Source organism: Penicillium verrucosum, assembly GCF_028828655.1.
Source record: "Penicillium verrucosum strain IBT 35672 chromosome Unknown utg000004l_segment0_segment0, whole genome shotgun sequence".
Taxonomy (NCBI): domain Eukaryota; kingdom Fungi; phylum Ascomycota; class Eurotiomycetes; order Eurotiales; family Aspergillaceae; genus Penicillium; species Penicillium verrucosum.
In genome coordinates this window covers 3,163,257-3,188,925 of record NW_026643213.1, presented here as the reverse complement: position 1 = coordinate 3,188,925, position 25,669 = coordinate 3,163,257, and the positions used below count along the sequence as shown (strand labels likewise).

Genomic DNA, 25,669 nt, shown 5'->3' with positions numbered 1-25,669 from the left:
CCGCCGATCCAATCCGGGCATTAATCCTTGGCGCTGTGCAACACGATTACCTGGGCAGTGACATGCTTCAAGCTTTGGGAAATAGACGGAGAATGTACACAACCCATCATGAAATACTACGATGGATATGGAGGTAAAGTATTTGGAGAAAAGATTTCAAGATCAACTAGGGTTCGGCCTCCTGCATGGATGTATCCACATTAATCTCCTTAAGAAGGAAATCATGTTACCGCCTTTTCTACCGCCGGCGATATAAAAAGGGCTTCATGATTGTCTTTCTCTGTCTCGCTAGCCTACGAATAACCATTTTTCATACGATATCATCCTTCTTCTCTTCATCTCTCCGTCCATCATCGTTCCAGCCAGCTGTCATGTATCAAGATGACTTGACAACCCTCAGGTGAAGCAACAATCAGCCCGGCTTGGATAATAGGACCTGCCGAGCGAGTTACTAAAATGTTGAAGTCCGTTCGTTCAAACATACGGCATTGTCTTGTAACCTGCCACTTGTGTTGACAACTTGTTGTCCCCATCACTACCTACAAAACCCACATTGAATCCCGGAGAAATGAGCTCCCATATTGTTGCGAGGATGGAAATAGACCATGTATCTATTCCCCGAGGAGGGAGGTAGTGTATGATTTTACCCCTCGGAGATGTGAACTGATATACAACATTCATTCAGACTTAGCTGGGATGATGGAGGCAGGATATTGTGTACCGTGCCGATTCTTAAGGCCCCTCAGCTAGAATTGTTCCACGGCTCCTCCATTCTCAGTCATCCCACGCTCCTTTATTGAATGTTAGGGTAATACATCCTCAAAGCTTCGAGTACTTGCGTTCATGTACAAATCCAAAGTAATACATGGGTGGGTATGTGCTTCTCCTTCTTCAAGGAATCATGTTGTGCTGAGATCCCAAACCGAGTATGAATATCCTCACTTTCTCCCCATGAATAGCAAAAGATTGTAATATTCTTCCAAATTACACATCGGCCTTGATTTTCTGCTGGCAAAAACGTGATTCTGGTAATATGTCTCAACCCCCTGTAGAATATTAGAATTGGCCATATACTCCGGCACTTTTCCTTTTTTGATATTGCTTGTGATACACTGGTAAAAGGCCCAATTCTATGAGAATTCGACTTCTCTCGCTTAAAGCACCTTGTTCCCTGTTTAGCTTTTTCCTTCCATAGGACCTTCCCAAGTAGTTCATTGCTCAGTGTGGTCAAATATCGGTACAGCATAGGTTGGCTCTCGAGGTGATACCTCTTCCCGACATGATTGACTTCCTTTGTATTTATCCCATGTGCCTGGATGACCGGCGACGCAACATGAGAATTGAACTGGGTACCGATCTATTGTCCTCTCACACATACCCAGGCGTGACAGGGAATCCTGATTCTCCGGAAATGTCGACGCAGTCTGACTACGTCCCAAATTCCACGAAAATGACGCCAGACAATCCAAGTCCGGAGACTGTGTCAGTGCCAGTCCCTCGTATCCCGTTGAAACGGACTTTCGACCAAATGGAATTGGCAATGCAAGAAGCTCCAGAGTTCACTAGGCGATTGCCGCCCGGTTCTTCAATTCCAGCGCCGATAATTCGTGCGTCTGGTTTGCCGGATATACCTGAGCTTCCGTTGCTGGACTCTGGGATTGAAGCGGATGGCAATCATCGAAAAGAGTGTATTTTTCTATCGCCTGCACTGGCCCCAATTCCGGAGGAAAGGACTGAGGACAGTGACGGCGAGGCCTTGGACACATCGATACCTAGATCAGCCACTGATATTGAAGTTTCGACTTCAACGAGGGATATTTCAATGCTGCATCCTTTGCCACCGTCTCCAATAAGCCCAGCTACGTCCGTTCCAGAAGTGGGCTACCATGCTTCTAACCTCGCTCCATCATCGCCATCTCTGCCTGGATACTCTTTATCACCAGAGAACAATGATGATAATGGAGACGCCTCATCTGTGGTATCAACAACCGATGATTCTGATTCGGTCTTCGATGATGGACAATCAGAGAACACGTCCAGCTATACAGCCTCATTGCTATCCGATGTGAAAAACTACGCTTACGAAAATGGAAGACGTTATCACTCATACCGAGAAGGCCACTACGTCCTTCCCAACGACGAACCAGAACAAGATCGACAAGATCTCCTCCACCACGTTCGAAGCCTTGTACTAAACGGTCGGCTCTTCCGAGCCCCACTGAACAACCACATCCAGCGCGTTCTCGATATCGGCACTGGCACCGGAATCTGGGCCATCGATTTCGCAGACAGCTTCCCCAGTGCGGAGGTAACAGGTACAGATCTAAGTCCCATACAGCCATCATGGGTCCCACCCAACCTCCGCTTTGTGGTGGACGACGCCGAATCGCAATGGCTGTACAGCCCAAGTCGACCCTTTGACTTCATCCACGCCCGGGATCTGGGTGGGGCTATCGCCGACTGGCCGCGGCTGATGCGCCAGAGCTACGAGCATCTGCGTCCGGGTGGATGGGTTGAGTTACAGGAGTTTGAAGTTATGCTGAAGTCGGATGATGATTCGATTCGTCTTGCGCCAGCGTTGTGCGAGTTTCTTGAAAGACTGACTCAGGCCAGCGAGGCATTTCACCGGCCTATGAATATCGCCGAAGGTCACCGGCAGCGACTGGTTGAGGCTGGTTTTGAAGATGTTCGAGATGAGGTGTACAAGGTGCGACCCTGTCCCTCCACTCACTCAGTCTTCTGATTGACTTGGGTCTTGGTTTTTGTTTGTCTCGTCCATTATGACTGACAAGTGTTCTGTTTTCTAGGTTCCATCGAGTGTTTGGGCTAGGGATCCCGTGCAAAAGGAAATTGGTCGGTACAACCAATGCTCCCTTCTCATGGCGGTTGAATCCTACTCGCTGGCTCTTTTCACCCGTGTACTGGGATGGTCGAATAATGATACTCAGGTTTTTCTGGCTGGGGTGCGCAAAGATCTCAAGAATCCCGCGGTACATACTTACTGCAAGCTGCATGTCGTTTACGGTCGGAAACCGTCTCAGTCCTAGTTGAATCGGCAATTTGACTAAGGATCTTCCCGAGGATGTTCGGAGTCAAAGGAATATTGTAGATAGATTTGATATGGTTCTATCTTGTTTGGATGCGGAAGTAATGAAGGATATCCCGTTTGTGCTACAACTTCTCCTTCCGCCTGGCCCCGATGTTATCCCTCACCTTGACGTCTGCCACTAACCGCAACTGGTACAACCCAGCCTTTTTATTTTCTTTTCTCTTTTTTTGTTGGTCTCAGTTCAGTGTCCAATCGCTCTTTGAAATCTGGAAAAAGAGAATCATTTACCAAAAGCCCATTCCTATCCAGAAAAGAAACTAGCCAAATGACCTCTGAACTAAATATGGCTTCAGGGTGGTCCATGACCTTGTGGACCTCTATGACCTCTTTTACTTCAAATCTCACCATACCTTGGGCAACCTTAGGCCCTGGGTTTTGGGGCGCGGCTGCAGGATGCCTTGTAAGTTGCATTCACCCGTACTCCCAACCCTCGTTTGTTTCATGCAGGAAAAGAACCCTACAGTAGAGCTCAGTCCTTCCCAAGATAACTCCCCGAGGAAACACAGCAGCTCTGACCAATGCAATCTAACTACTCCTTCTTCCTCTGACAGGCGTTTGCAGAGAAAGCCGCGCTAATCAACATGCAATCAACAGTTCTTAGTCTGGGTAACCTACAGCATCATCTATGCCTTCTGCTTGTCGCCTTTGCGCCATTTCCCCGGCCCAAAGCTATGGGCGATATCTCGCATCCCGTCCAATCTCTCCGTCATCAGAGGCCATAACCACCTAGACATTCTGGCGCTGCACAAAAAGTATGGTCCCATCCTGCGCCTTGGACCCAATGAGTTGGCCTTCAATACGGCGGAGGCTTTTCGCGATATCTACGGCCCCAGACCTGGGGGTTGCTTCCCCAAGAATCGGAGCCACTATATCGCCCCTGCGAATGGTGTCGATCATTTGGTCTGTGCGGTCGATCATGCGACCCACGCAAGACAGAAACGGCTGCTAGCCCATGCCTTCTCAGAGAAGGCTTTGAGAGATCAGGAAGGTCTTATCACAGGGTATGTCGATACCTTGATCACCAAACTGCGGTCTCAAATTCGACAGGGGATATCCAATGTCGATATCAAGAGTTGGATGAACTTTACCACTTTTGATATCACCGGCGACCTGATGTTCGGCGAGTCCTTCGACTGCCTAAAGGACAGCCAGCTTCACCCATGGATCAAGTTGATCTTTAGCTCCATGAAGGCTCTTGCCTATATTGGCGTTGTAAATCAGTTTCCCATGCTCAAGGGCCTCCTGGATTTATTCCTTCCGCGAGAAGTCAAGCGCGTTGGGCGGGAACACTTTGATCTGAGCGCGCAGAAGGTCGATCGTCGCTTGGAATCGAATATGGCTCGTCCGGACTTTATGTCCGCTATTCTCCAGCATGGACTGAGCGAGGAGAAGGGCCAATATCGCGAGAGCGAGCGTATTATGACTCGGGCTGAGATTCATTCTAATGGTTTTATGTGCGTGACTTTTGTTGCTTCCAAGTTGCTTCTCCCGTTCCGTTTCTCTATTGCTCCACCGAGAGCTTGATACACCGTGCTAATGCTAATCAATATCAGTCTAATCGTGGCAGGTAGCGAAACATCCGCAACCCTCCTATCCGGCTGCATCTTCTACTTGTGTACAGCTCCCCACGTCATGAGCCGACTCGTCGCCGAGATCCGCTCCAGTTTCAAACGGGACAGTGACATGACTTTCCGGGCCGTGGAAGAACTCAAGTACATGAACGCTGTCATCGAGGAGTCGCTGCGTATCTACCCGCCCTTTGTGACGAGTCTGTCGCGCCTCGTACCGCAAGGCGGAGCGGCCGTGGACGGCCATTTTCTCCCTGAGGATGTGTGTATATATGTTTCACTTTACTATGTTACAATTGTAACCTGCGTGCTAATCGCAAATAGACCGCTGTGGCATGTCACCACTACGCCTCCTACCATTCCGAGTCCAACTTCGCCTTCCCGGATAAGTTTATGCCAGAGCGCTGGCTGAACACAGACCCGGTCTTTGAGAATGATAGGAAAGATGTCCTGCAGCCGTTTAGCCTCGGGCCGCGCGTCTGTCTTGGGAAACAGTGCGTTTGCGTTCCTTGTCGTTTCCCCTTTATCATCTCAATCAATACTGATATCTTATTCCCTCTAATAGTCTAGCAAACTGCGAGATCCGCCTGATCCTCTGCAAACTCCTCTACCACTTCGACATAACCCTACGCCCAGAGAGCGCCAACTGGGCTGACCAGAAGGTTTATTTCCTCTGGGATAAGCCAGCTCTCATGGTTGCGCTGAAAGACCGATTTCCAGCCGTGGGTATGTCGAGCTCTCAGGATCCCATGACCCCGGTCTCAGAATGATGAGGATGGGTTAGGGTGTGAGATTTGGTCTACCTTCAGGTCGAACAATAGGTACAGCAGGGGTTTGCGGCGTTTACGAGATGAGATGCATGGCTTTTATTTCTTTACCTTCAATTCGGGTTTTCTTTTCTTTCCGGTATGTTTATTTGGTATCACTCGTTTATTAGATTGACTAGCTCGGTCCTTTTGCGTTGTGACTTGCGATGGCGGCTAAAGTCTCTGGAGTTTGGGTTTGGTGGAAAATGCGTTTTTCTTTTTCTTTCGCACAAGACATTCGTCGTTTAGAGGGTCGCTCCATCGCTTGATAATTGGAGATTAATAGGCCTGTGTTGATACTCTGCATTGTGTTACTGGAATGATATCCAAGTTGAAAGTACTGGGCCGAGTATCTCTAGTTGTATTATCGATATACTAGCTTCATTGCAGCCATAGGTCGATCTGACTCGGCCATCTGTCGGGCCTGTGGGATATCTGGTAAATAGTGATATTACAAAGAGTAATTGGTACTTGTTGAGACACAGCGTCTGACCTGATGTCTTGTTTGGCAGGCTTCCACCGGCGATTTATGTAACTTGCTTCTGTCTCCAAGGTTGTTCCTAGAGAACTGAGTTTTCCTCTCCCCTCTTCCATTCCTTGTCAGCTCCCCATAGGCACTCTTCTTTGACCAGAACCTCATCGCCGATGTCGAGAAGACCGCCCCATACAGCATCAACACCCAGGACCTGACCACCAACGCCGAAGACTCCTTTCTCACCGAGGAAGCTGACACCATCGACCCCTTCATGGAGTACGTCTAACTCGGCGACTCCGTACCCGATGGTATCCTCGCCTGGATCTCCATATGTCTGAACCCCACAACTTATACTACTGTTACCCTACCCCCACTGCTTACTACACCGAGGAGGGTGGTTTTGAGAACAAGAGCTCCGGCTCCGGCGCGGGTGGTGGCGGTGGCTCTACCTCCAGCGGTACCGCCTCCAGCAGCAGATGTCCCACCAGCTTCTAGATTCAGTATAAATGAGCTTCAGCAACGCCTTTGCTTGATTGAAAGGCTGTATTACCCGGAATTGGAGGACCCCAATATGGATTTGGGTTGGTCTGGTTACTTTATTCCCACATTCGGAATGCATCGATCTGTGTTCTATGACATTATTGCATATAGAAAGATATGAAGCAGGCCTCTTGTTTGAAGATCTGTATCGACAATAAGATATCAGCACATGTTGTACTGACGATCTTGAGAATATTCTTCGCATCTGACGTATTGTTGCACACTCATTCCATCTGACGTCCAAGATATTAGACACTGCCCCGTTTATCACGCAATCTTCCGGCCTATATAATGGGAATCCGTACAGAGACGCCGGCATATGTGTATTTTAGGTCACTAAAGTTGCGGGCTGCCACACGAAATTTCGTCCCTCGGCCAACTAGATAGGCGATAACCAAACGAATGTGTTTGTGCATGACACCCGGGGGCCACCACTCGGGTTTACTCGCTTCTGGATCTTTCTTTGTGCCAAGAGCGGATCCTGCTGGTGTCTTTCCATTGTAAGGATGGTAAGGATGTTTCACTTGCTTTTTCGGCTCGATGAGGCCGATAAACGCCTTGGCAATCATACGGCAGTTGACCTGTTGGAAATTCACAAGGGCGCATTCATAATACGCCATTACCTTCTTGGTATCTCCAATTCTGAGAGAGACCATGTTAGCCGGAACGTCGAGGTCCTCGCTGCCATGGGTACTTTCAGCTAGATCTCTATGATCGCTCTTTTGAAATTTCAATGGACGATATTTTGACTCTGCAAAGCAATTAGTGAGCCCTCATATGTTCATATATGGCTTTACATACGAGTGGGCCGATGACGATAGGCTTGCTCGTCTGAAATCTCGAGGCAATTCCGGCAGACCTCCGGAGTGAACACACTGAACCCAGGATGATGAATGGATTGAGATTCTCGGACTTGAAGATTGCCCTCATCATCAATGAAGACCATGGCGTAGTAGTCGTACGGAAGAATGACGGGTGAGAGGTAGACATGTCAGGCTGATGAGCGACCTTCAACCCCTGGAACTCTTTCTCTTCATAGCGCAAGGTGTAACTTTGGCCATGCTGGAAATAACTGCTAGTATCTCGGTTGAAATAGATTAGCATCCACAGCTCCATCCAAAAATGATCCCTGCACGCTCCTCTGATAATGGAAGGTCTTATTTCATGATGAACCTGAATCGTAGGTCGTTCAAAATGGATAGGCCCAACATGTATATAGTGCTCACTGTTACCCCAAGGGCAGTTCAAGCCAGAGTGCATTAAATGCATTAATGGGCTGGTTGAGGCTGCCAAGTCATGTGTGGGGTCTAATGATATCGATAGCACGTGACAATTACTTACCCCCGCCAATTCTCGGAATAATGAAGACTTGGAAAAACAATAGAACCAAACCAAGAAATTCAGTGAGCAATAGAAACACCATCGGCCAATTACGAGTTTGAAGAGAGGTTGAAGACAACAGGCATTCAACAACGGAAGAAATTAACACCGCTCTCCAAGAGATTATCCCGCCTTTCGGAGCGCCGAACGAGCCCCGCGCTATTTTCTGCCCAATATTATCCTAACAGGCGTTTTCTGATAAATACAAACTTCGGTGCAACTGAACAACGCTCGGAATCACTCGACTTTCATACTTGAGCGCTTACCTATGGATGCACACGGTTCGGAAGACAACTTGGTGGAATCTTTGGAGATACCTTCATCCATCAAAGCCATCTACACTGAGGCTTGCGAGAACGATCGATCTATAGCGGAATCCCTGTCAATACCCGCTGATCGGATATCGGCCACAATGCTGGTGCAGGGCCGGGGCAGGGAGGTAATTACCAAGATTGAAGAGCTTTCTTTGGTAAGGGTGCATGATTCAGCTTTAACATCATTGGTTTCTGACTCGCAATAGAACAACCCGACTCGAAAAGAACGTCAATTAAAATCATGCGGAATAAGGCCTGCTATCCAAGTTTTCTCCCCAGGTGTAAACATAGTTGGCAAACCCTATATGGCAGTCATTCCATTTTACGTTAAGGGAAAAGTGACGCTTGGCGAAGAAACAGTTCAGTTGGGTCGTTACTATCATGTATATGGTGAAAGTCGACTGGTCATCGAGGATAGCGCCAAACTAGGGATATGGGGGTATAAATTGGGAAGCTAGCCTACATCACCCTGTGGAGATACCTGCAGTTTCAGGTGAGGTGATAGCAACATTGTATAGTGCAATATGTTCAAAATCAAAATATGATCTGTTGGCAATATCATCCATAATCCCAGATACATCAATGGGTTGGTTTGAAATCTGTTCATAGAATTGGTCCGCAAACTCATCCTCGGTAACAACATCTAGACTCTGAGTGTCGACTCCGTTGCGAGGGATATCCGTATTTTCGAACCCCAAGTCTAAGGGGACGGAATCTTGCGGAATAGAGATAGGACACTCGATGAAATTGTCCATAATATCAGGGGTACTGTCGAGATCTGTCCGTGGGTACTTTCGTCTGCTCGATTCCATCCCCGAAACCGGACTCTGGAAGATCACTTAATAGTCAGTAACACAGTGCATGGGAACTCGATGTTCAAAGTCGACTCACAATTATAATCATTTTGTACTTCATTAAACCAAGGGCTTAGGCTTCGTACAGCGTCGAGCAGACGCATCTTCTGATCCGAAAGCTGGATATATTTGTCGTCTGATATGAGCTTTTGTGCAAAGCACCGCATTTCATCATAACGAAATCTCCGAAATTGATCTATATTCAGTCCAACAATGGCGGAAATTGCAGCGCATATGCTTGCCAGATTCTGTTCGTCGTGGCAGTGGGCGGCAATGACCTTCTCAAAGACCATGTACTTGAGACCAGCTGCTAAGGATTTCGCTAGGAAATCCTTATTGCCAATATTGAAGATACTGGCGCGAGAAGAGTTTGGAACTTTTGGAGGTAAGGTATGCTGGTAAAGCTCATGCAGCCTTGTTGGGGAGACTCCATCATCTTGCTGCTTTTTTGTGAACTCTAGAGCTATCGATCTAAGTGCAAGAACCCTCAGAAGCTTTTCCTTGTTCCCAAGTGATTTATCTCCTTCTATACACCTTATATGCGCTAATCGAGCGTCCTCTCCAGAGTTTCGCTTTCGAGACAGTAGGTCACTTGATGAATCTCGAAGGGCTTGTTCCCAAATCAGGCGTGTGGACTTTTTGACACATTTCAGCAGTTGGATGATATGGTCTGGGGAAGCACGGATTGATCCCGGTTGTGCGCTTCCGGAAGAGTCTCTAGCTGGTATAGACTGGGCGGCCGGGAGGGTAAGAGGTACTTCTAAGCCATGAACGTGAGGCGTTTGTGGAGATGCTAAGACGGCCTCGTCTCCAAGTGTCGTCGTTTCAGCAGCTTGGAAAGATTGTGGTGAATATTGAGGATAAGGTTCGCTCGGGGGTTCTCCGGGAAATGTGTTATAATCTCCAAACCCAGCCGCCTGAAGAGGTTGAGGGGGCGTTGGACCTGACCCGCCCGCTTGCTCCCTAGGTGTTGCCGTCTCCACAAATTGAAAATTCCGGGGTGACTGTGGAGGAGATGGTACACTTCCTGGGTCCAGAGGAGTCGCCTGGAAACCTGGACTTAAATTCCGAAGACGTTGACTGATTCTCTGGAGAGTCAGAATGGTCTGTTCTGCGTGCGAGTGAAGACTGGCATCAGATGCATTGCGTATTGTCTCTAAGGCTCCTAGAAGTTCCATTTTGGCGAATATTTGGGAAAGGTGTAATTCAGAGCAACACTTTTGTCTGGAGTTAGTCTTACTCTTTAGCTTTTACCATAAGCCTGGCCACTTCCTAGATATTCTCTCTACAAGCATCCTCATCCAATGAATATCAGTTAGGCCCTCGTCCCTTTTATTATTTTGCAGTGCTCTTGATGAATACCCCACTATACCGCCTTTATCAGATCGCCTTCCAACTCCGTCACAGCCCCATTCGAGTTTCCAACTTTTGGACCCACACTTCAGTGTTCAACATCCAAGTGTGGGTTTTATTTGTACAATATCGTGCGCGCGACGCGCAATAAGCAGGTGGAAAATAAAGCGTCAGTACGAAACGACATAACCATTCTTGCTGTAGCGCCTACCCCATCTACGAGAAGCCTTGGCACCAATACTTCACCCAATGGACATCAAGTTGTGCCGGGATGAGCTCGTGACCCCGCAGCCCATATCACAAAGCTTGCGAAGGACCGGATGGGAGCGGATCAAAATAGCACCCTCGCTCGTTCATCCCTCAAATCGCCGCTGAGATACCCTTCGGACCAAGAATACGATAAAGATCTACGATGGCTCGATTGCTAGGGGAAATATAATCTGACATCTGATAGTGAATACCAAGCTTAGCTAATTCTGAGCTTTAACAAACAGTGTAAAACTTTTGAGCAAAACACCATTTTTCGTCCGGTGAGCCAATCCGATGTACCAGTAAATAGCATTCTTAGTCTGTCTAGGTTTACAAGTCATATGGTTGTCCTAGAATAATCAGTTATTGGCAAGTCTAGATAGACTATTCGGGATTAGAACATATTAATACGCTTAGCTAATGAATGATGTGCAAATGTTTGTCCCCGAGTACAAAGTATAACTACTCAATGTACTCAATGTACAATTGGACCAGAAAATATTACATTTTCTGTGCCGGGCTAGATAAATAAATGTTACTAGTCCTGACTTGATTGGATTCTATCTACCTATTTGTTGATAAACATGCCAATATCAAAATCCTCCGACATGGCATCTGGCAAATTACCTAAGGCTATAAATATTAGCATACCAAGTGATAAAATGTATCCCAAGAGAAACAACATACGCGGTCATTCAACGAGAGATCAACAATTAGGTAGTAGATAGACATTATCATTCTTACGGAAACTCCTCTTCGTCGCTAGACGGTGTCATTTGGTGGGAGTGGATAGGACATCTTGCTGCAACGTTCTCAATATCTATCTGCTGTTGGGGGTTCTGTGTTGTGGCGGTACAATTCCCGCTTTCGCAAGGACGGACTTTCTCCGCAGGGCTCATGCACGAGCTGCAAAGTTGATAGAGGGTATGTTTCCACCAACACATCTACCATTGGTATTAGCATATGTATAGTCGAGAGTTGCGGATTCAAACTGACCTTTGGAGGGTATATATATTTCAATATGAGTCTTTGAATGTAGAACTTAGTTGGTTGGTAGAGTAGTTTTAGGCGGATACTAACACAGTAGAAGAGAGGGTCGTCGTGGCATTATATAGATGATACTAAGTAGTTATCCAATGTTTTTCGGCTTTCACGACTACAAGCTTGGTACTAGCTACGTGGATTTCGGTTGATAGGACAAGATCAGCATACCTGTTAAAAGTTGTGATGGTTGTGATGGTTGTGAAGATTATTATTGTGTAAGGTAACCAGGATATATTAAAACGAACCCACACTTCAGTGTTAAACAATGAAGTGTGGGTCGGCGCTGAGCCTCACCCCCAGTTCGTGGCTAACGGATATTTCCCACGCTATGCCTATTCAGGAATTTAGGCACAAACCTTGAAAGGGCGGTGTGGTGACCCGGAATTAAATATCAGCCCTTGATTCAATTCATCCAACTTGAAGGTAGCACACATTGCTATCTGCACAATGAACGACGTCAAGCAACAAATTCGTGAGCATATCATAAGTCAAATCCCAAACACGATCGAGAATTTCCTTCAAACCGTTGGTTCAACGGCAATTCGAATACTTGGCGATACTCCCAACATCATTCTCGACTCCGAAGATTATCTAGGGTCTATACGAGTGTTTGTGTCAGCGGTCGAGAGTGCCCTCCACCGTTTTCGTCCAGACATCCAGACTTCATTCCTCGCTGTTAATATATACCCTGGACGCCACTCCTATTTCGTCCTCGACCTCAACAATGTCGGCTATAACTATGAGACTGCTCATAATGATATGAGACCAATATCTGTCTATGTTCTTCGCCTATCAAAAAAAAAGCCTACTACAATCTTCAGACAGGAAGTCCTCGATAGAACAATTGCTACGACACTTACCAAAATGCACAATGGACATGGTTACGAGCCCCTACCATTGGTTGACGACTATAACCAGATCGTTCAGTACTGCAATCCCCGAAGCCTTCAGTCTTGATGTTTTTTGTGGTCTCTTTGTTTGCTTCCTAATAACCACTGTTTCTGCATGTCTTATATTGTTTGTATCACGAAGTGTTTTCGATTATCCATTCTATAGGGTTCGACGCCTAGGGGCTAGATCAAGCATACCATGGCAAACAAGTCAGGTATGAAAGACCGTGGTGGCCCTAATGCTAAGTGAATCTGTGTTCTTTCTCTACGTATCCATCTATGTAGCCAATAATCCGGCCAGCAACATAGCAGAGCAATTCAGTGAGCGCCGCTTTCATACTGATGGAGTTTCTCCCCGGTAGCGTCGCTATGGATGCCCTTAGCGGCTACGAAGCCAATCGTAGTGTGATACCTAAAGAGCGCCGACAAACGTTCAATCTTAGAAGCTATCGAGATTCAGAGAGAGCGTAGCATGACTGCTGTCATTAGCGAAGGGAATTCCGTTCTATATAACCCTTTTTAGATATTATAGGTACTGCTGCGTCGATTTTCTATGGATCCTCCTTCACTCCTGTGGAATTATGGGGGGTCCTCTCTGGGTGGATGCTTTTGCGCATGCTCCCATCTATATCATCCACAATGGGTACCGTTCCGACCACCTATCTTCCTGTGCTCAGTTTCGTGATGTATTTGTTGTTATGGAATATATGGCACGTGGCAGTCAGAGCACAGTTGTATCTGTATCCTTCGAGCTTTTAGGTGTACCTAAAAAATTGGTCTTTTACTCCCCGCCGATAAACATAATATTCAAGAAGATCATGTGTTGAGCTATCCCCGAATACAGCGTAATCTCGAGAATCCAATTTAGCCCGCGTTTTGAGAAGAAGTCAGATACATCCGCACAAAATCATGGATTTTTTGCCGATCCCTGCATAAGAGGTTGCCTTGGGATGATCATCCCAACCAACCCTCATGAACCTAGCCCCGAGACGGAAGTTGGTCATAATTACATTGCAGTATATTTATCTGCTAAATTCACAGATTAGGCCATGACATTCATCTCTTTTTGACTGTGTATTGTCTCATTGGGCATGCCCTTGCATAGTTTCCAAATGTAAAAGTTCATGTACAAGATTCCATCTAGCATTGTTATCATGGAGATCATCTTGTTATTAGGTCTATTTAAGACTCGGATATGTATTACGGTCTTCATCGGTAAATAGTCGCATATAGGATGGTCATACAAGGTAAGCTAATGCGTTAACAGCCAAGACGGTCATTATATGGCCCCGGGAGTAACCTTGGCAGGATATTTAAATATTACCACTCACCACACTTCAATGTCAGGAGCTCTGAAGACCATTCATACCACTCACTCATCGCATTACACAATCAACAGTATACAATGGACGTCTCATTTGAAGTCTACCGCGGTTCACCCAGTGGTCACGTCGTATCTGATACTACAACTCGAATCTTAGGACCCAATGAGGTCTATATTGAAATCACCCACTCAGGACTATGTGGAACAGATGAGCATTATGCGAAATCAACCCAAGTCCTCGGTCATGAAGGTATTGGCATCATCAAACTTCTGGGTTCAAACGTAACCACGGTCAAGGCTGGTGACCGTGTTGGCTTTGGATATGTGCGCAAGGTCTGCAGTGCCTGTGATAACTGTGGAACTGGTTTGCATTTACTCTACCTATATTACTTTTGACTTAGAGATTCTAATACCCACCGTCAGGTTGGGATCAATACTGCCGTAGCGTTAGGATCTATGGAGAATGTGATTTTGACATCGGCACCTTCGGCCATGGCACAGTCTGGGATGTCAGTTGTGTCTTTCCCATCCCCGATGGCTACTTATCTGAAGATGCGGCTCCTCTCCTCTGTGCCGGGGCCACCGTCTGGAACTGCCTGAGTCATTTCGGTGCTCGCCCAACAGATCGGGTTGGCATCCTCGGCGTTGGAGGCCTGGGCCATTTGGCCATCAAGATTGCTGCCGAGATGGGATGTCATGTCGTGGTCCTATCCCGAACTGATGATAAGAAAGAGGATGCGCTCCGATATGGCGCAGGGGAGTTTCATGTTCTAGATCAGATTGACTCATCCTCCTTTCGGCCGTTGCAGCATTTGTTGCTCTGTGGAAGTCACCTCCTTGACCAAGCATCGTTAGTCCCCTCCGTTATGATATCGCTGTGAACATATACTAAATTGCTGGCTGGGAGATTGATACGCCTCATGGATACCAAGGGGACTATTTACCCCCTGACCGTTTCTCAGTCGGAAACACCCGTCCCATTTTGGCCAATGAACACTCGTGGGGTTCGAATCCAAGGAAGTCTAGTCGCATCCCGACATAATCTCCTGGAATTGATGGAATTCTGCAATCGCAAGAAAATCAGGCCCACGATTATGAAGTTTCCTATGACGCCAGATAAAATCGAAGAGGCGATGCTGAAGTTAAGAAATGGGGAAATAAAGTACCGGGCAGTTCTAGTGTGTGAGCCGACTCTGGCGGGTTAGATGAAATACGTGTGGTTGACTTCTGCACTTGGATGTTGTTGTAACATTCATATTCATTCATTTTTATCTAACTCTGCAGTATCTGTGATCTATTAGTTATCTCAGTGTTATATATTTGAGATGGGTGGACAGTAACTCAACAATTAACTACCAGATATCGACCTGTCACTGTTTCCCAATGCTCTAGAACAGAGAGATGATCCGAGGTGATCATAAACTAACGACGAATAGGTGGTGACCTACCAGCCGATGGTGGTGCCGTCGATGTTCCAGAACTCTCCCGCGCCGTTCCCCTTGGCCAGTCCATCAATCTTCGTGATAATTACATTCATGTTATCCTCAACCTCTATAAAGGCGCCGGGAAAGCCTGCCGCTCGAGCAGCCTTCCAGCCTTTGTCTTCGCACTATGAGAAGATATTAGTCAACACCACAAACGAGACAAAAAGTTGAACGATAGATTCATACCCAGGGTACATAGCCAAGGTAGTGTAAAGTAGTTCGCGGCCGCCTTGCTAGCCCGCAAGGCGGAATCTTGAGGGAAAATCTTCGATCACTGCAGTCGTTCCCATCAGACTGCTGCCCAGGATGAAACGAGCAGATGATGACTTCTGAAGGAGAGAGAGAGAGAGTAGCTTGGAAGAGGCGCACGGGTCCAAGAGTGTTGACGTCTAGTATCGCTTTCTGTTTGGCTTTGTCTTGCTGGCTGACTGCATCTATTCGATAAGTTATCCGTATCCAAAGGTCGGTTCGACATCCCGGTCGACATCGCACCGTATTTTGTACCTCCTCCGCTCGTGGGATGACCCTGGAAGCGGCACGTAGGTTGGTACCACGTGCGCTTAGATGTATGGTCGGTTGGCTTCGCAATACGGATACAGATATTAGCCCTAACCCCTGCCCCTGGCCGTAGATCCAGGCAGAAGCCAGGGACCGTGGTCGACAGGGTATCCCAACGCATATCCAAAAATGAGAAATAATGAGGCGCATGTGGATATCTTTCAGGAGTGGATACAATCTACAGGGCTACTCCCAGTCCGGGGCGTAAAACAGACAAAGACAAACTTAAAACTAAGGCGGCAGTAAAATGTATATTCAATAGCTGAAAATACAAGTATAAAAAAATAGACGCTAGATCGTAGTCTGTCGTGGAGAAAGGTATCAAAACATTAAAGAATAAGAGATGGACACATATAAGTGTAGTACACATGAATACATCCATAAGAAGCAACGTCAGAAACCCCAGAATTAATAATCAACAAGCAAAAAGCTCATCTCTTCCACAACCAAAATGCCGCGCAGGAAAAATATAGATAGATCACTCGTCAAGCTTACACGAAAGCGCAGGCCAGAGCAAGGAAGGCACCGCCAACGGTCCACACGCTGCCTGCCATCTGGCCGGCGGCGTTGAAGGGAGTCGAGGAAGCTGCAGGGGCACCGGTTCCGATGGCAGCGGTAGTGGTAGGCGCGGCAACCAGAGGGGTCGAGGCGGCCAGACGGGTGGACGAGATGACAGCCGAAGAGGACTTCTTGGAGGTCGGGGTGACGAGAGTCGACGAGGACGTGATGACCGGGGTAGAGGTGGAGGTCACCTCGGTCGTGCTAGTGCTAGTACTAGTGATGGTACTGGTGCTGGTGCTGGTACTGGTTGGGGTGGGAGTCTGAGTTGGGGTGGAGGTCGACGTCGGGGTCGGGGTGGCCGAGATAGTCACTGGCATCCAGTTCAGATCATCTTTGGCCAGGGTGCCCGACGGGGTCGCAGTGCCGGCGGAGGCCTGGCAGGAGGCGTAGGTGGTGCCGGCAATATTGCAGGAAACAGTTCCAGTGCTGGTGTTTATATCAGAATGCGGTTCGAACAAGGAAAGTCCGCGTTAGTACTTACGTTCCCTGGAGGTTGATGTTCTGCAGCTGCATGGAGGTCGGGGCAGCAATTGCGGTCATGCCCTCGCCGGCAATACCGCAGGAAGAAACGGTCTTAGGGCAGGTGATCTTATAGGTAGTCGCATCTCCATTCTGGGGAATGTTAGTTAAAAGTGCTCAGACCAAAAAGCGCGTTGATCGCGCAGCTTAGTTTAGTACATACGGTTTCGACAACGCTAGCCTCGAGATCCTGGCCCTCAAATCCGGGCAGGAGGAGAGTTGCGGTGTTACCGGCAGCGGCGGCGGTAGCGCCAGTCAATAGAGCGACGGTGTAGAAACGCATGTTGGAAATAGATCGGTGATTGACCGGTGGTTTATATCGAAAAATTGGTGATAATCAAGATGTTGGATGTACACAAAGAATCGAAGTACACAGTACTTGAAGTAGAACAATTGCTCAAAACGAAGGACTGGATTTAACGAAAGACTGTCGAACGACGAAAGAGTGAATGACGGACTGCTTGAGCCTGAAGGTGTGAAAGAAGGAAGAAGTGTCAGAGAGAGAGAGACATCCGGGGGTTAAGCGCGCAAATTATTGACTCGGCATAGTGTTGCCCATCAGTAGCCGCCAAGACTAAATTTTTGGCATAGTGGCCCATATTGCGGTCCAAGCGGATCTCACTAGGGCCGACACGATAATCAAGGAACGGGCCCCAGGGGTTCGAGGGGTGGGTTTGAAGGGTCGAAAAGGGGGCATTTACCATATCAAAGTCCGAGTGCCTTGGGGAACCAAATTAGGGGCGTTTTAGTGGAACTTTGCTGTGGAACTAGGCTGATCCGGGTCTAGGGGCCGAGCCGACCCCTGGGTCACATGCCTATTTGGGAAGGTTGTTTGATGCTCCTTATATCACGTCGGAGACTAGCGAGATGAGATCAATAAAGGAATTTCATTAGGAATGTATAAAAAATCGAACTGCTTAGAAGTATACCGAGTATGCATTTATGCATGTTTACTGTTCAAAATCTGTGCTGTACTCCGTACGGAGTATACGGTGTATAGTTAACTCTCGCCATTTTCTTCCTTTGACGCCTGTAATTTCCCCAGGTCAGCCACCGACCCTCCCGAGAGGACTAGCGTACACGAGTTAGTGCACAATTCAAATTACGCCCGGTGAAAAAGTCCGTGCCTGATGAACTCGCAACGGATGCCGAATTAATTAATCTTACGAACCATTCCAAGTTTTTTTCATCAATACTACTAGTTTGTTGTTTTTACCCACTTTCTCCTATAAACCCACGTGTACTTAAATTGCAATGGACCTGCTGGCCGAGCAATGCCGGTAATTCATTGAAACCTTGGGCCATTTTCCATGCTGAGAATGAAATTGTATTCACAGCCAATCCAATAAGATTCTGCACCACTATGACAATTTTTCATGAGATTAAAACTGAAATTCATCAATATCCGGGCGATCCGAAGTGGTTGATGCCCCCACAGATAATTCCAATAACAAGCAGCACGCCATTAAAACCCGCCATGATGTAGAACGGTGTGCCCGATGACAGAACGTCAAATAGAAGTCCACCCACTTTGGTCAACAGCAGGATGCCTGCCCCGCCATATAATGAATATACACCTGCGATAGAGCCCTTCAGGTGGGACAGATGCTCCAATCTCCGGTTGACAGACCCGGCAAGAAGAGATTGGCCCTCGTCAGGCTCTGCGTGATTTTCGTCCCCATGGACCCGTCGCTCCTCATATATTTTTCTTAACGTTTCATTATCGATGCTAACCCGCAAGATACCGTTGCTCAATACAGCCAAGCTGCAGACAATTGCCCCAATTTGGCTGATTCCAAGCAGAGCCATCACAGCAAACACGCCCGGATTGCCGTCGGGTCTGTCGAATAAAGGGTTTGGGAGCATGGCGAAGATAATATAGCCAACGATTCCCACCAATGCCGCGAAAAGAAGTGGGAAATTGTACCGTCGTGATTTGTCTGTCAGGTACCCAAATGCTGGGGCTGCAATCAATGCCACCAATTGGGACACCCCGGTCAGTATGGATGCGACGATGTATGCACGTGGGCACGCTTTCTTGATGTCCCCCAATCCCGACCCAGGAACCGGTTCATGTTCCTCGTCGCATAGCCCCGATACCCGATAGTAGTGATTGACAGCGAGGGGAATGAACAATGATATCCCCACAGAAGAGGCCCGAGCGACGAAGCCTCCGACGTAGCCGAGTCCGATGCTACGGTTTCGGAATCCCAGTGTAAGGGCGGTTGTCAACTGCTTCCAATACGGCAATCTTGGGCCATGGATATATAGATCATCGTCGTCTTCATCGTCGTCATCATCGTCATTGCACGAGTGATGAGACGTTTTCCAAAGCGCACTCCAACTTTTGCCCTTTTCTCCGGGAAGATCGCGAAGACCAATGAAGCATACAAGGCAGATAACAAGGGATACGACAGCAACCAGATAATAGCTGCGTTGGATTGCCTGCGCTGGCGACAAGCCCATCTTCTCGAACCGGGCTGCAAGCGGGAGGAAAACAACCAGTGCCACGAGCGCACCACAGCCCGCACACATGCCAACAAAACCGGAGAGTCGCGCTGACGGAGATGCGGTTGAAGCGCCAACATTTACGGAATGACCATTGCGGGCACGCTCCGGTGTGATGGTCAATTCCGAAGACAGAGATGCGCGATAAGCCTGGGCATTAAAGGCAGTACCAGTGACAGTTGGCAAAACTGCAGTGACCATGGTCGATACTGCCGAACCGCCGATACTGAAAAGCAACCTTCCCAAGAGAAGCTGGGGATAGACATTCGTGGCTTGCACAAAAACGACTAGCGCGAGTGCTACAATAGCATAGCCTGCAGTACATACCTATCTAATGTCAATATAATTGAATGTTGTTACCCAGGTATGAACCAGTAGAAAGCTTACATGGCGGACTCCGATTCGATCCGAGAGAACACCCCAAAGTGGGCAGGCAACTAGCGCAAGGAGTTCATCTGCGAATCCTAGAGTTCCCACTGAATCTCCCACTCCATCCTGGAGGCCAATCAAATCCGTTACGACGAATGAGATGGATGAATTGATATAGACTAGGAAGGCGATTGAGAAAGGGCACACCGCCAGGAGATAAGTTAGTGTCTGGCTGCGCGAGGCAGTAAACAATGCCGGTGATGAAGCCATCACCGGAAATGATTCATTTCTTTTGAACAGCAAGTAAGAGAGAATGGGATTTAGAGGTGACGATATCCCTCAGATCGATGCAAATTGATGACAAGAAATGATCTCCGGTGTCACAATGGTTGCTTCTTCAAAGGCGGGCAATGTGGGACGTCACATGACTGGAGATGATCAGATAAAACACTGAAGATCGACGGACATGTGCTGACGGTTAGAGTAGGTCCAAGGGGTTGGATCAAAAACAATACACTAAATTATCCGAGATTCAGAAATAGGATGCCTTTACTACGGAGTAGAGTAAAATCAAATCTCCCCATACGCTCCTATAGATCTGGGTGGCGGCACGTGCTGGTCGCTGACGTAAGATGCGGAGAGGGCGTCTGCGGGTTGTTCTGGAAAGCTGTCCAGATCAAGCTACTTACTCCTCTCAAATAAACCGCAGTCACTTCATTACTCCGCCAAATGCTACCTTGAGACGCCCTTATTTTTTGTCCTTCCTTCGGTCTATGACCTTCGGCTTGTCCGATCCAGTCGATAGCCATGAGACTGGCCGCGTATGCTGGGGTAAGTGGTACCGCAGCTGATGGGGAGCCAACCCGCTAACCTTGGAAACCCGTTTGTAGGCCTCGGTGGTCCTAGCCACTGGTGTGTTTCTAAAAGCTCTTCATCAGAGGTCCAATTTCTATTCAGCATGTGTTTACCTCTCTCAAAGTAGTGCGAATCTTATGGTGAGTTGTCCAGTTGGGACATCGCGCTTGGTCATCATAGACCCTAACTCATTGCTCTATAATCAGATCCTCACGAATCTATGCCTTCTCGTCGCCGGTTTCGTACTATTCTGGCTTCAGCGACTTCTTTACGGACCCCTGCGACCCATCGAGACCGAGCAACTATACGAGCGGGCCTGGTTCGCCGTCACAGAGACATGCCTGGCCATGACCATATTTCGAGGCGAACTTGGAGGCTGGTTTTTGGTCATGTTCATTTCGCTGCTGGTCGGCAAGGTATGGGGCTGGATTGGCGAAGGCCGCGTTGAGTTCTTAGAGCAACAGCCACCGGCTAACCCCCGGTTGTTCCATACTCGACTGGCAGTATCTCTCGTGCTGACGGTGTTATTTGACGCCTTCATGTTGCGATACTGCGTTCACATCGTACTCGCGCACGCCCGGCCGGATATGATGGTTATGTTTGGATTCGAATTCGCCATCTTAACGATCCTGTCGACTTCCACCCTGCTACGATACGTTATTGCATTGACCGAGATCTCGATCACCCGCCAGCAAATAAATGCCAAGATGCAGGAACGCCGGGATGAGATCCGTGTTGCGCGTGTCGAGGCGATTCGAGAACATGCCCGTGCGGGATCTACCTCTCCTCCTGACAATCTGCCCGACGAAAACGATGTCAACGAGATGGAGATCGATGTGCCCGGATGGGAGGAGAAGGGTCGTTGGGTCTTCTACTTGGATCTTTTGACGGATTTATTGAAACTCTTGATTTATTTGAGCTTCTTTGGTATCCTGCTCACTTTCTACGGCCTCCCCATCCACATTCTGCGCGACGTTGTTGTCACCATCCGCTCATTTGCCCGGCGCATTATGGACTTTATGCGTTACCGAAATACGACAAGGGATATGCACCAGAGGTATCCGGATGCAACGGCAGAGGAAGTTTCTCGAGAAGATGTCTGTATCATCTGCCGCGAGGAAATGATTCCAGTTCAGCCGGCGCAACCACAACCGGCAGCTAATGCTGCTGGAGAGCCGGCACCACAGCCGGCCGGTGGAACACAGCGTGTTCCTGACCGTCTGCGTCCAAAGAAGCTCCCATGTGGCCATATCTTGCACTTTTCGTGCCTCCGAAGCTGGCTTGAGAGGCAACAAAACTGCCCGACATGTCGACGTCCTGTTATAATGCCCCAGCAAACTCGGGGGGCTGCCGGGGTTGGAGACAATAACGCAGGCGGTGGTCAGAATGGTGGCGTCCAGCCAGGCCAACAAGGTGCAGACGCACAACCACGTGCGCGGGTCTATCAGTTTGGCCCTTTCCGTGTCGGCTTTGGAGCTGTGCGTGGAGATTTATTCAACAATCTTCATCCACACGGTCACCAAGGTAATGCGCCGCCGCCTGGGGCACACCCACCTGCGAATGCGCCTGGAAGACATATTGGGTTTGGATTTGGGTTCGGGCGCCGCCCCCAAGCCCCCCACCCCCGCTCCCGCCCCACATGCTGCGACGCCGGGGGGGATCTGTCACTGCTGAAATCAATGATCAATTGTTACAGATCGAGCAACGGCTCAATCAAGAGATCGCCACCCTTCGAGCTGCCTCGGACCATCTAAATCGCGTGCGTCGGCTTCGGGCGGAACTAGAGCGGTTGCTTGCCCAAGCAAGGGCTGTTAACCAACAAAACCAACAAGCTGCCGGTCAACAAGGTGTGGGCCAGCCACATGTCACCCAACCAGGTGAAGGCCAACCAGGCCCGCTCCCCCAGCTGGCCCCAGGATCGGTCTTCACAACGGGACACCAGTATGGCGCAAACCCGGGTGCTGACGTTATAAACTCCGGAGATCCTCGTCTACCGGAAGGGCTTACTCTTCCACCTGGTTGGACCCTCCTTCCTCTCCAGCGGGTGGATAATGGCCCCAACGGTGTGGACCATACAGTACAACCCACGCCTACCACTACAGTGACATCCCCAGCTGCGCCAGCCGTGGCCAGCCCTGAAACCTCTCAAGCCCCCACATTATCTGTACCTGTTCAGGATCAAACGAGCGGGAATGTCGGGGTAAACGCGCGCGGCACAACCAACGCTGAACCCCTTCTTGTAGATGAGGTTCCTCAGGCCCCGGCATTGCAGCCGACGCCAACTGGCCCTTCCGCGGAACATCGCGCAGAATCCCCGTCCCAAGAATGGACTGACGTTGCCCCTAGAGGGTCCTTCGAGGCTAGGCCGGCTTCCTCCATTCCTACTACATGGGGTAGCAACGGGGAATCCGCAAATAGTGCTTCTAGTCAAACCGACACTCACACCCCGTCTGCATCCAACGGCAAAGGCCAGACTGCATCAGTTGAAGAAACGCCCGATGAAGAAGCTTGATCCCGGACTCCTCTTTTGATAAACCCCTCACTGTGTATTTTTTTTCCCCCTCCCGGTTCTGCTCTGCCCTTTCGGATCCCCAGTTGTTTACACCAGCGTTTCTGCATGGCGTTGTTTGCGAGCAAAAGATCATACCCAGATTTCTTTTCACGATTTTTATACCACGGTTGAATCTCATGGTATTTGCTCTCAATGATTACCTTCAAATGGAAATGTGTATATGCAATCAGTGTAAACGTGAAGTAAATGTACGTGAGTACGTATATACATATAATGTAGAGAAGTCCAACCTTGGAATCGATCTAAGTGTGGCCCATGGCATGGCTGAGACAGGGCCGCGTGGCTGGATTCCTGGATCGACATGCATCTTCCCGTATTGGTCAGATGATTTTATACCAAATAATTATTTTGATGAGGTTCTATTACTTCGTTTCAAAATACAGATCTTTATTATACTAACTGATCAATTGCATCTTATATATTCTATGTATTCTATATAAAAGCCCTTCTTGCACCGCAAAGGTATACAACCGCATTGAAAGAAGCTTCGTCATACCGGCACAGCCTCGACTCCACTTGCATCTGATTTGTCCCAGTCTCTCCGGGGGGGATTACTCCCTGGACCAGGGTCATTTCAATCTACATCGGCTTTCTTTTCCTTCAACCCCTTACACTCTCGGGGCAATGATATCCTCAAATATGTAAGCCATTGGGTCCCCTCCCTCAATTCCAAGCTTTCTGCATGTACCTTGCTCCCGCAGTACTCTCAACCCCATGCACGCGACACTGTGGTATACAGTGACATTGCAGCTAACCACCAACTCGTGCGACAGATAATAATCCCGTGTACGATTGTCCAACCCTCCGTCCATGCTTCTCCCACGACGATCGGTCATCTTCCTCGGCGTCTGCTTCTTTTTCGTCTTGCTCCTCACATCCCGGAGCCTCTCACGACCATGGCGTGACGTACCCCAAGTCATTGGCCTGGGTGACCTGGTCTCCTCGTCATCCAACACAACAGGAACAGGAGCCTGGAACACGACCCGCGCACACACAAACCACCTTTATGCCCCACCACCGGACTTCATTCCCGGCACTCCCAAGCCCCCTGGCTACAAATACTCCAAGGTGATGGTCGTGACCCGAACCAAAGAGGAAGATACCAGCTGGATCGCCCAGGAATTGCCAGATTGGGACCATGCCATCTACGTCGCCGACGACCCCACAGCACCGCTTCACCCGCCCAAGAACAAGGGCCACGAGGTCATGATCTACCTCACCTATATCGTTGACCACTACGACCGGCTCCCAGACGTGGCGGTGTTCATGCACTCGCATCAATTCGCCTGGCACAATGATAACCTCTTCGCTGGAGACGCGGCACAGCTGCTCCGCCGCCTCAATCTGAACCGCGTCATCCGCGAGGGTTACATGAACACTCGCTGCGGGTTTGGCCCGGGCTGTCCAGCCTGGATGCACCCCGGTGCGCTGGAGGAAGACGAGTCAAAGCAGGAGGAGATCATGCTGGCCCGCGCGTGGGGGGAGCTATTCCCCGACCAGGAGATCCCGTCTGTGCTGGCGCAGCCGTGCTGTGCGCAATTCGCCCTGTCTCGTGATCGCATCCGTTCCATTCCGCGGGCCCGGTTTGTTTTCTACCGCGATTGGCTACTGTCGACTGATCTCAGTGATTATATCACTGGTCGCATCTGGGAGTATCTGTGGCAGTTTATCTTCACCGGGGAGTCTGTTCTCTGTGTTGATGAGAGCGTGTGTCTGTGTGACGGGTACGGGTTTTGTTTTGGTGGAAGCGAGGAATGGAATAATTACCGAGAAGCTGAAACGAAGAAGAACGAGATCCAGCAGGAATTGGATAATTGGATGTGGTTGTCCGAATTGGGATTCGATCCTCCTGTTGGACCAGACGGGGTACCTGAACCAGATGACCCTGAGGGTGAGAAGGGCAATGACCTTGCGAATCAACTCCAGGAGAAGCAGCAGGAGGTCTTTGACACTTTGCTTGCTGCTATTGAGCGTGGCAAGAATCCTCAGTACCGTGCCCAGGAGGCAGGTCGTCCGTGGAAGGAGGGTGATGGGTTCTAAGCTATCTTGACTGGATCAAGTGCTGCCTTTTTGGAACCCCCTTCATTTTATCCTGCCACTGCAAAAATTCATGTGGGCCAATGATCTATATGCCATCTATTTACCATTTCCTCCTGACACAGGAGGCTCGCCTTTGAGCCCATGTTTTGTCATTCGTCATCACTGTCACAGTTTTAGTTGACATGATCATGTATTTTGCCATGCAATTGCGCCATTTTTGATATTTGTCCTCTTCGGAGACTGATTTCTTGATATGGATGTACCTATAGAAGGTTTTTGCGTTCTGTGACTCGGGCT

General features: G+C 48.7%; 10 protein-coding genes across 10 annotated transcripts; 5 read left to right on the top strand and 5 right to left on the bottom strand.

Annotated features, from left to right (window-relative positions):
* Window positions 1-1,279: 1,279 nt before the first annotated feature.
* On the top strand, window positions 1,280-5,447 carry N7516_010503 (Cytochrome P450 E-class group I; the record flags this gene model as incomplete). The annotated part of the gene is made up of 5 exons (XM_057223221.1): window positions 1,280-2,707; window positions 3,704-4,563; window positions 4,663-4,939; window positions 5,002-5,171; window positions 5,243-5,447. 5 exons carry the CDS (start codon window positions 1,280-1,282, stop codon window positions 5,445-5,447), a joined length of 2,940 nt encoding a protein of 979 aa, XP_057070442.1.
* Window positions 5,448-6,043: 596 nt separating this feature from the next.
* On the bottom strand, window positions 6,044-7,444 carry N7516_010502 (DUF2841 domain-containing protein; the record flags this gene model as incomplete). Its single annotated transcript, XM_057223220.1, has 5 exons — window positions 6,044-6,292; window positions 6,340-6,449; window positions 6,509-6,545; window positions 6,804-7,249; window positions 7,300-7,444. The coding sequence occupies 5 exons, from the start codon at window positions 7,442-7,444 to the stop codon at window positions 6,044-6,046; spliced, it is 987 nt and encodes a 328-aa protein (XP_057070441.1).
* A 1,212-nt stretch (window positions 7,445-8,656) lies between these two features.
* Window positions 8,657-10,224, bottom strand: N7516_010501 (uncharacterized protein; the record flags this gene model as incomplete). The annotated part of the gene is made up of 2 exons (XM_057223219.1): window positions 8,657-9,030; window positions 9,084-10,224. The coding sequence occupies 2 exons, from the start codon at window positions 10,222-10,224 to the stop codon at window positions 8,657-8,659; spliced, it is 1,515 nt and encodes a 504-aa protein (XP_057070440.1).
* A 1,915-nt stretch (window positions 10,225-12,139) lies between these two features.
* On the top strand, window positions 12,140-12,649 carry N7516_010500 (uncharacterized protein; the record flags this gene model as incomplete). Its single annotated transcript, XM_057223218.1, has 1 exon — window positions 12,140-12,649. The coding sequence occupies one exon, from the start codon at window positions 12,140-12,142 to the stop codon at window positions 12,647-12,649; it is 510 nt and encodes a 169-aa protein (XP_057070439.1).
* Window positions 12,650-13,987: 1,338 nt separating this feature from the next.
* N7516_010499 (Alcohol dehydrogenase superfamily zinc-type) lies at window positions 13,988-14,787 on the top strand (the record flags this gene model as incomplete). Its single annotated transcript, XM_057223217.1, has 2 exons — window positions 13,988-14,270; window positions 14,330-14,787. The coding sequence occupies 2 exons, from the start codon at window positions 13,988-13,990 to the stop codon at window positions 14,785-14,787; spliced, it is 741 nt and encodes a 246-aa protein (XP_057070438.1).
* Window positions 14,788-15,350: 563 nt separating this feature from the next.
* On the bottom strand, window positions 15,351-16,069 carry N7516_010498 (uncharacterized protein; the record flags this gene model as incomplete). Its single annotated transcript, XM_057223216.1, has 3 exons — window positions 15,351-15,515; window positions 15,577-15,824; window positions 15,883-16,069. 3 exons carry the CDS (start codon window positions 16,067-16,069, stop codon window positions 15,351-15,353), a joined length of 600 nt encoding a protein of 199 aa, XP_057070437.1.
* Window positions 16,070-16,439: 370 nt separating this feature from the next.
* Window positions 16,440-17,311, bottom strand: N7516_010497 (uncharacterized protein; the record flags this gene model as incomplete). The annotated part of the gene is made up of 3 exons (XM_057223215.1): window positions 16,440-16,935; window positions 16,991-17,121; window positions 17,192-17,311. 3 exons carry the CDS (start codon window positions 17,309-17,311, stop codon window positions 16,440-16,442), a joined length of 747 nt encoding a protein of 248 aa, XP_057070436.1.
* Window positions 17,312-18,426: 1,115 nt separating this feature from the next.
* On the bottom strand, window positions 18,427-20,175 carry N7516_010496 (putative MFS transporter; the record flags this gene model as incomplete). The annotated part of the gene is made up of 2 exons (XM_057223214.1): window positions 18,427-19,863; window positions 19,924-20,175. 2 exons carry the CDS (start codon window positions 20,173-20,175, stop codon window positions 18,427-18,429), a joined length of 1,689 nt encoding a protein of 562 aa, XP_057070435.1.
* Window positions 20,176-20,712: 537 nt separating this feature from the next.
* Window positions 20,713-23,272, top strand: hrdA (E3 ubiquitin-protein ligase HRD1; the record flags this gene model as incomplete). The annotated part of the gene is made up of 4 exons (XM_057223213.1): window positions 20,713-20,736; window positions 20,796-20,900; window positions 20,967-22,238; window positions 22,457-23,272. 4 exons carry the CDS (start codon window positions 20,713-20,715, stop codon window positions 23,270-23,272), a joined length of 2,217 nt encoding a protein of 738 aa, XP_057070434.1.
* Window positions 23,273-24,142: 870 nt separating this feature from the next.
* On the top strand, window positions 24,143-25,372 carry N7516_010494 (DUF3431 domain-containing protein; the record flags this gene model as incomplete). The annotated part of the gene is made up of 1 exon (XM_057223212.1): window positions 24,143-25,372. The coding sequence occupies one exon, from the start codon at window positions 24,143-24,145 to the stop codon at window positions 25,370-25,372; it is 1,230 nt and encodes a 409-aa protein (XP_057070433.1).
* Between the last annotated feature and the right edge of the window lie 297 nt (window positions 25,373-25,669).